The sequence below is a fragment of the Arachis stenosperma genome, chromosome 5 (genome assembly GCF_014773155.1).
Source record: "Arachis stenosperma cultivar V10309 chromosome 5, arast.V10309.gnm1.PFL2, whole genome shotgun sequence".
In the NCBI taxonomy this organism is placed as follows: Eukaryota; Viridiplantae; Streptophyta; class Magnoliopsida; order Fabales; family Fabaceae; genus Arachis; species Arachis stenosperma.
The window spans coordinates 18,175,422-18,184,763 of record NC_080381.1 but is presented as its reverse complement, the minus strand read 5'-3'; the positions used below and the strand labels follow the sequence as shown (position 1 = coordinate 18,184,763).

The following is a 9,342-nucleotide window of genomic DNA, read 5'->3' as shown; positions in this document are numbered from 1 at the left end:
AAACAACAGTAAGTTAAATTTCATGATTTCGATTTATGCAATTCGTGCATTTTACTTGTAAATCAAATTTAACCGCTTCGAATTATATGTATCCAGTGTATGCATACTAAATCAAATTTGGTAGGATTGATTTCCCTTAAGGAATATACATCCACGCTAAATTGAATCATGTCAATTCGATTTACTCTTATCGCTGGTAATTCGAATGTGATAAATTCGATTCTTGTATGCCTAAATTGAATGACATCAATTCGATTTATATAAAAATATACTCTAGAAATTATGCATAACAAAAATTTTGATTTTGGAGATTCACCTAAAATCTATCTCCTTTTAATTTATGGAAGTGTTTTACCCAAAAAAAAAATTGGCCATTTAATTTCGTGACAATGATACTATAAGTATATTCTGTGATTTAGACTTCGACCCACTTACAATATACACAATAATTATAAATTTATAATCCAAATCCAAACAAATTTTGGTATGGCCGGTTCTTGAATTCAATACATTGACAATGACTTTTGATTTTGAGATATGTTTGACCCTATCGTTAAAATGAAGGGGAAAACGAAAAAGCAATGTATATTTTTGTATTAGAGTACTCATGTCATGTGATTAAAGCTGAGATGTCGGAGACTATGAGAATATAATAATGCTGATTGTATTATGTGTTAGTATTCTTCTTAAAGCTAAGGTTTTTTAAAAGCAGCTTTATCAGATTAAAGATTTTATTACCTTGTATTCTAGAAGTATATAATAAAATTTTTATGTAATAAGTACAACTAAAATTTTAATAACAATTTTTAAATTAAACATGACAATGATGAGTACTATAAAAATTTGTAATGTACTCGTTACTAACCTATACATAAGAGTACAATGAGAGTACGAGAGTACGAGAGGGGGGAAACACTGGGCGGGGTAGGTTTAAGGTTTGGCAACCACATTCAAAGGATCCTAGGGTTTGGAATCGAGAGGAATTCATCGCTTGGAAAATGAATCTTTTTCTGTGTTTGTGGATAATCTACCAGAAGATATTTCGAAGAAAGAATTATATCACCTGTTTAATTGGACGAGAAAGATTAACGATATTTATCTTTCTCAAAAGCAAAAAATGGAAGGATTTATCTGTTTGCGTTTGTGCGGTACACAACAAAAGGGGGTGCTTTGAAGCTAATCGCGGAGATGAATCGCATGAGCCTACGAGGGAAGATCTTATCCGTAGGTGAAGCTAAATTTAGAAGGCATACGCAAGAGAAGGAACGGTACTTGGGGAGCCAAGAGTCCAGCATGGGAGTGAGCCTAAGGAATCTCATGGTGGGATAGAAGTGGGTAATGATCAAGGGGCAAGGGGTGAAGTTGAGTACGCATGACTCGGACAAACATGGGAGGACAAGGAGAATTGATGTGCCAGTAGTGGAAGAGAACATGGATTGGTTGGCGAGGAGCTTAATAGGAAGCGCCCAGAAACCCATACATCTCCAAACATTGAAAAGAGCAGTTTGCAAAAATATGCCTCAGATAGTGGAAGTCAGCGACATAGGTGCGTTTAAAGTCTTATTGACGTTTGATACCGCGCAACGTGTTGAGGAAGCTTTTACGTTCAAATTGGATAGCCTGTTGCAATTTATTCATAGGGTCTGGAGGTGGGATGAGTCTCTATGCTGTACCACTCGAAAAGTTTGGTTAGAGTGCTGTAGGGTGCCTCTACATGCCTGGTCTCCAGAAATGTTTAAAACAATAGGTGTGCAATGGGGTGATGTGATTAAATAACGACAGAGGCAGGTTCATCTTTCACGGCTGGTAGAGTCCTAGTTGAGTCATGTGTTTTTGAAGTCATCAGAGATTGGGTTTACGTCATTGTTAGTAATCAGGAATTTTATGTCCTTGTGAAAGAGATCGATTTAGTGGTAGGTGGTGAAATGTTTGCGGAGGGAGGATACGAATACCGTTTTATGATCAAAAATCCTGGTTCATGTAGCAGAGGCATGTTGAACGAAGCGGTGTCGTAGGATCTGGCGACAGACCTGATGGAACTAGATACAAGGATCACCGATGAAGTGAAGGGTAGAATGGTCATTCAGGATGACTTTTTGAATGATTTAAATTCAGATTATTCATTTTTGAATTTTGAAAATAACAGCATTGATTCTGTTAGCGGTTCAGAGGTTAATGATAGGGTGGGTTCTATGGATTTGGGTTTGAATGAGGAAGTGGGGTCCAGAAGAACATTAATGCAAGTATTTGAATTGGGTCAAGGTAGGGGACTAAATAGGGGTTTGAGGTCTTGTGGCTGTAATCAATTGGGCTCTCATTTTTATTGCCCATCTAATTGCTGTTTCGCTGAGGGTGGTGTAGTGGGCTTGAGGACGCAGGGTCTGGTGGGTATGGATGATGGAGTAAATGGTCGTCTATCTGGTGAAAACTGCTCGAAGGACAAGGCACAGGTAGATGGAAAGGAAAGTGCCTCGAAACCAGCAAAAAGGCTAGGTACTGGGGTACACCGAAGAGCCAAGGATGCGACAAGGTTGATGGAGGATGCAGGGACGGTATTGGAGACAGACAGTGGAAATGCGACAGTTGAAGATAGGCTAACAAAAGAAGAACAGATGAAGGAAAATGAGGCTACTTGGGCTTTGGCGGTGGAATCGGGTGCTGTTCTACATGATGAAAAAGTGGATATTATGGAAATTTTGCAAGCTCAGAATAAAAAATTAGCGGGTATAGAAGAAGATAGCAAAACATAAAGAAAAAGTGCGAAGGAGTCGGCCAAAAAATCACAGTAAGGTGAGTAAAAATTTGTTTAAATGATTGTGAGCGGTTGGAATATTCGGGGGTTGAAGGGGATGGTAAATTGAGCATGGTGAAATCTTTGAAGAGAAATTATAAACTAAACATGTTAGGTGTGATTGAAACAAAAAGGGAGGTGATCTCTAAGTTTGATGTTGCTCGAATTTGGGGATACAGTACTATTGGGTGGGAGTATGTGGAGTCCAGAGGGGCTTTGGGGGGCTTGCTCTTAATGTGGGATGATGCGATATTTAAATCTAGCAATTGTTATAAAGGGGAGAGATGGCTTTGCGTTGAAGGTGTGTTGACGAAAAGTAATTTTAATTGTGCGTTTTATTTGGTGTACGGGGCATTAGGGAGGGAGGATAAGCGAGTGGTATGGGAGGAGTTGAGTTATATTGTGGGTTTATGTCAGGTCCACTTCTGCTTGTTTGGGGATTTTAATGAGATATTGCAGATCGAAGAACGCAAAGGGGCAATTAATCTACTTGCGTCAGCAGAAGAGTTTAGGGATTGGGTACATGATATGCAGTTGGTGGACTTACCTCTTAATGACCGAAAGTTCACGTGGTTTAGGGGTCGTTCTTGTAGTAGAATTGATAGGGTTCTGGTCAATATTGAGTGGTTTGAGAAATTTCCTAACATCCGAATTAAAGGTGGACCAAGAGGGTTGTCAGATCACTGGCCGTTGATTGTGAAAGTGTTAAGAGTTAGCAGGGGCCTCCGACTGTTCAGAAGTCTGGATTCCTGGTTTACGCATGAGGGATTTCTGAGGATGGTTAAAAATGAATGGAGAAATTTGAGGGATGCTCAATTTACTTGTAAGCTGAAGGCCTTGATGGTACTGTTGCAGAAATGGCACAAGGATAGCTTTGGTGACATGGATAGGAGACTACTGTTGCTGGAAGAGGAGATTAATAGGGTTGATAACTAGGTGAGTGATGGCACGTATGATGGAATGACGGAAGCTAAAAGGAAGGGGTTGGTGAGCTTTTGTGAGAAGTGGTATGTTCGGAAGGAGATTCACTGGAAACAGATGTCTAGGTCGCAGCATGCAAAAAACATGGATAGGAATACTAGGTACTTCCATCACATCGCTTCGGCAAGAAGAAGGAACAACAGGATCGACGTTCTAAGGATTAATGGCCAGATTGTGCAGAATCAGGCGAGGATAAAGGTTGCTATTAGAGGGTTCTATAAAGACTTGTATCGGCAAGAATATGCTCTGAGGATTGGGTTTCGGGAGGGTTTGGTAAGGCAGATTGATGGGGCTGAGATTAAGGCCTTGGAAGCTATGCCATCAGTGGAGCAAATTATGGAAGCAGTTTTGGACTGTGAATCTTCTAAAGCCCCAGGTAGTGATGGATACAATATGAACTTCATTAAACAATATTGGGAATATATTGGTCAGGAGTTCACTGCAGCGGTGATGGGGTTCTTCCAAAGTGTGAAAATACCAACTGATGCGAATGTCACGTGGGTGACGTTTGCTCCAAAATTTGTGGGTGCCAATGAGATCAAGGACTTTCGGCCGATTAGTATGGTGGGGTGTGTCTATAAGGTGATTTCTAAGGTATTGATGAGGAGGTTGAGAACAGTTATGCCTGGGTTGGTAGGAGAGACGCAGACTACTTTTGTGAAGGGTAGAAAGATTCATGATGGCGCCATGATTGCCTGTGAGACGATACAATGGCATAAGACACATAGGAAGAAGGCGGCAATTATAAAACTAGATTTTCAGAAAGCATATGATAGAGTCAGGTGGAGCTTTGTGGATATTGTGTTACAGAAGATGGGATTCGGGCAAAGATTGAGGGGTTGGGTGAAGAAGTGTGCTAGTACGGCCACTATGTCAGTCCTAGTGAATGGCTCTCCATCCAAGCCGTTTAAGATGGAGAGGGGCCTAAGACAAGGAGATCCACTGTCTCCTCTTTTGTTTGTTCTTGTGGTGGATGTATTGCACAGGATGCTGGGGGAAGCTGTAAGGAATGGGCATATTAATCTGTTACTAGTTGGGAGAGATCACATTGAACTGTCACATCTCCAATTTGCGGATGACACTATCTTGTTTTGCCCTTCGGAGACAGAGACAATTGTGAATTATAAGAGGTTGTTGCGCTGTTTTGAGCAGATGTCGGGTTTGAGCATCAACTTTGATAAGTAGAATCTGATCTCAGTTAACTGTGAGTAGGAGTGGGTGGAGCATGTGTGTGGCCTCTTAGAGTGCAAGCAAGCTATTTTACCTGTCAGGTATCTCGGGATTTCTCTAGGAGCAAATCTGCGTTTGGTGAAGACTTGAAAACCGGCTGTAGATAAGGTGGAAGAGAAGCTCAGTTTATGAAAAGCGAAGGTTCTAAACAAAGCAGGCAAGCTAGTTCTTATTAAATCGGTGTTGAATAGCCTGTCGGTATACTACCTTAGCCTATACAATATACCGAAGGCGGTGGCTGACAAGTTGATTGCCTTACAGAGGAGGTTCTTGTGGTGTAAGAAGGATGGTAACAATGGTATACCTCTAGTGAGTGGGAAGTGGTTCAGGCACCTAAAAAGGCTGGGGGTTGGGGGTCGGGAATGCAGTGCTCAGGAACACAGCACTGCTGTTTAAGTGGTGGTGGCGGTTTTCCAAGAAAGATTGTCCGTTATGGAAGAAGATTGTCTGTTTGTGTAATAATTTGAATCCCAAGGTTATGCTTTCTAGTCAGACTTTATCGGTGAAAGGTGGCCCCTGGAAAGAGATCTGTCAGTTGGATATAAAAGCACAGCAGGTAAAAGAAAAAGTTATTAGTAGGCTGGCAATGGAAGTTGGTGATGGACGAAGGACACTATTTTGGGAAGATAACTGGGTCCAGGGTGGTCTTCTGAAAGCGCATTTTCCAAGGCTCTTCTCTGTTTCAAACCAGCAAGGATCTATGATAGGGGATTGTGGGTTCTACGATGGGTTAGAGTGGATTTGGAATTTCCATTGGAAGAGGGAGTTGTTTCAATGGGAGTTGAAACTAGTTCACCAACTTCATGATATGTTAAGACCAATGAAGCTATCAGCTGACAGAGAAGATAATCTTGTTTGGAAATTTGATAATAAAGGTATTTTTTCTACTAACTCTTTTTTGTAGGTGTTGCAATCAGAGACTCTTTCGGAGGAGATTACAAGTTATAGCTTCACAAGTTCGATCTAGAAAGGGTTGGTTCCTCCTAGAATTGAACTGTTTGGTTGGTTTGTTTAGTCGGTAGAGTGAATACTAAAGAAAGGTTGAGTATATTAGGCATAACTCGCCATCATGATAGTATTTGTGTCTTGTGTAAAAAGGAGATCGAATGTGTTCATCATTTATTTGTGTTCTATGAGTTTACGTGGTAGGTGTGTTGCGTTTGGTTGAGATGTTTTCATAGAGATTGGGCTGTCCCATGAAGCGTTAAAGGCTTGTTTGAGAGTTGGAATGGAACATCTAATAGAAAAAAGGAGCAGAAGAGGTGGCTGACTGGGTTCTTTGCGGTTATTTTGAACGTCTGGTTGGAACGCAATAACAGGATTTTCAACAATAAAGAGGTAACTATTGATGTCATACAGAACAGGACGTTTTTGAGCTACAAGGAGTGGACTAGTATTGATCCTACTGGTTGTTGATGGTAATGCCAGAGATGACATAGGATTGTTAACCTTGTGTTTATATTTGCTTTTGTTTCTGTCTGTTTTATGCTCTACTCTCATGTGTCGAGCTTCATTTGTTTCAAAAAAACCTATACATAAGAAAAAATTTTAAACTTTATAAAATGCAATTTTTTTCCATAAAACTCGCATTATCTAACTAATTGAATTTGATTTAGTATTGGTTCTATATAGATATAATTGTTGGTGTATCAAAGTACAGTAAATTGAATTTCATGATTTAGATTTATGCAATTCGTGCATTTTACATGTAAATCAAATTTAACTGCTTCGAATTACATGTATACAGTGTATACATACTAAATCGAATTTGGTAGGATTGATTTACCTTAAGGAATACATCCACACTAAATTGAATCATGTCAATTCGATTTACTCTTATCGCTAGTAATTTGAATTTGATCAATTCGATTCTTATATGCCTAAATTGAATGACATCAATTCGATCTATATAAAAATATACTCTAAAACCTATGCATAACGAATTTTGATTTTGGAGATTCACGTAAAATCTATTTCCTTTTAATTTATGTTGGTGTTTTAAAAAAAATTTGGCCATTTAATTTCGTGACAATGATACTATAAGTATGTTCTGTGATTTATGCTCCAATCCACTTGCAATATACACAGTAATTATAAATTTATAATCCAAATCTAACCAAATTTTGGGAGTGGATCCTTTCCAGTGAAAAAAAATTGGATGGTGTCAATTGTAATCTCTCACCCTTCATTGCTCTCTCTCTCATATTTAATTTTGGTCCCACTTATAAAGTTAATGGTAAGAGATCACATTATATTTTCTCAAGTGTTAAAAAAACTTTTCCCAAATTTTGGATAGGGCCGGTTCTTGAATTCAGTGCATGACAATGACTTTTAACTTTGAGATATATTTGACCCTATTGTTAAATGAAGGGACAAACGCATTTCGAAAAGGCAATGTATGTTTTTGTATTGGAGTACTCATATCATGTGATTAAAGCTGAGATGTCCGAGACTATGAGAATATAATAATGCTGATTATATTATGTGTTAGTATTCTCCTTAAAGCTAAGGTTTTCTAAAATCTGATTAAATTTTTGTTACTTTGTATTTTAAAAATATATAATAAAATTTTTATGTAACGAGTACAACTAAAATTTTAATAACAATTTTTAAATTAAACATAACTATGATGAGTACTATGAAAATTTGTAATGTACTCGTTACTAACTTATACATAAGACAAATTTTTAAACTTTATAAAATGCAATTTTTTTTTTCATAAACTCGTATTATCTAACTAATTGAATTCGATTTAGTATTAGTTCTATATAGATATAATTGTTAGTGTATCAAAGTACAGTAAATTGAATTTCATAAATTCGATTTATGCAATTTGTGCATTTTACACGTAAATCAAATTTAACCGCTTCGAATTACATGTATACAGTGTATGCATACTAAATCGAATTTGGTAGGGTTAATTTACCATAAGAAATACATGCACACATGTGATTAAAGTTGAGATATCCGAGATTATAAGAATACAATAATACTGATTATATGCTGTGTTAGTATTCTCCTTAAAGCTAAGATTTTCTAAAAACAGCTTTATCATATTAAAGATTTTGTTACCTTATTCTAAAAGTATATAATAAAATTATAGATTTAGCTGATATATATTTTTAGAACACAATAAATTTATTATTAGTAAAAAATTTTAAATATTTTTATTTTATATATAAAAATATTAAAAATTTAATTTTTTTATTTTTAATAAAAAAATTTAATTTATAAAATTAATATGTGTCTTTAGAATATAAGATAGATAAATCATAAAATTATAAATTAAAACTTTTTATTAAAAATATAAAAGTTTTAAATTTTAACATATTTATTAAAAATATTTAAAAATTTTTATTAATAATAATTTTATTATGTATATTCTTGTAGATAAATTCATTTATTAATTATTCTAACAATAAGTATAATAATCGATACTACTACTAAAATCGCATTATTAACAGAATATATTTATGTATTATATCCATCAGAATAAAAGATTACTCATTATGCTATATATACGTTTATCGTCTGAATTTTTACGTAATGGACATGGTATCAAGTTATCAACTCTATTATCTCAACCTGAGCATTGGTATCTTAGCATAGCTAAGTGTGACTAACAGGCTAATCTATCTCCTATACATACCACGTACGGATCTATCCAGAAATTTGAATGAGAAAGAGCTAAAAATTAAAATATTATATAATTAAATATAATATTATATATTTGGTAATATACATAATTATAATTAGTATTTTAATTAAAAATATTAATAAATATTTGTTAAATAAAAATATTTTAGTTTTTATAATTTTTTATTTTAAATTTGATAAAATATAAATTTTTTAATTAATTTATTTTATTAAGTATTATTGTAATAATAAGTTATAATTTTATATTTTATATCATAGAAAATATAACATAAAAGAATATAAATCAGTTGCTCCAATAATTTTGTTATAAAACATTCGTAAATAAAATATGTAAAATATATTTGTTTTAATGAATTTAATTACTATGTTATAATTTTAATCCCATAAAAAATTAAAATAATTTACTTTCATGAGTGTACTAAAATATTATAAAGATTTTTTTAACATTTAATTATATTTTTATGTTATTAATTTATTATAAATATTAAAATATTTTTATATGATAATAGGTGTAAGAACTAAGAAAAAATATTAAAAACAAATTTAAATATTTAAAAATTTAGAAATTTATTTAATTAAAAAATAATTGACAATAATATTTTTTAATTTAAATATTATTACTTACGTTTTAAGTTTAATAATTTAATTATTTATATAAGACAATTACTATCTATTTTTCAAAT

At 34.7% G+C, this 9,342-nt stretch overlaps 1 protein-coding gene across 1 annotated transcript; it reads left to right on the top strand.

Moving 5' to 3' along the window:
• The first annotated feature begins 2,899 nt into the window (after window positions 1-2,899).
• Window positions 2,900-3,727, top strand: LOC130980508 (uncharacterized). The gene has a single exon (XM_057904179.1). The coding sequence runs from the start codon at window positions 2,900-2,902 to the stop codon at window positions 3,725-3,727; it is 828 nt and encodes a 275-aa protein (XP_057760162.1).
• The last annotated feature ends 5,615 nt before the right edge of the window (window positions 3,728-9,342 follow it).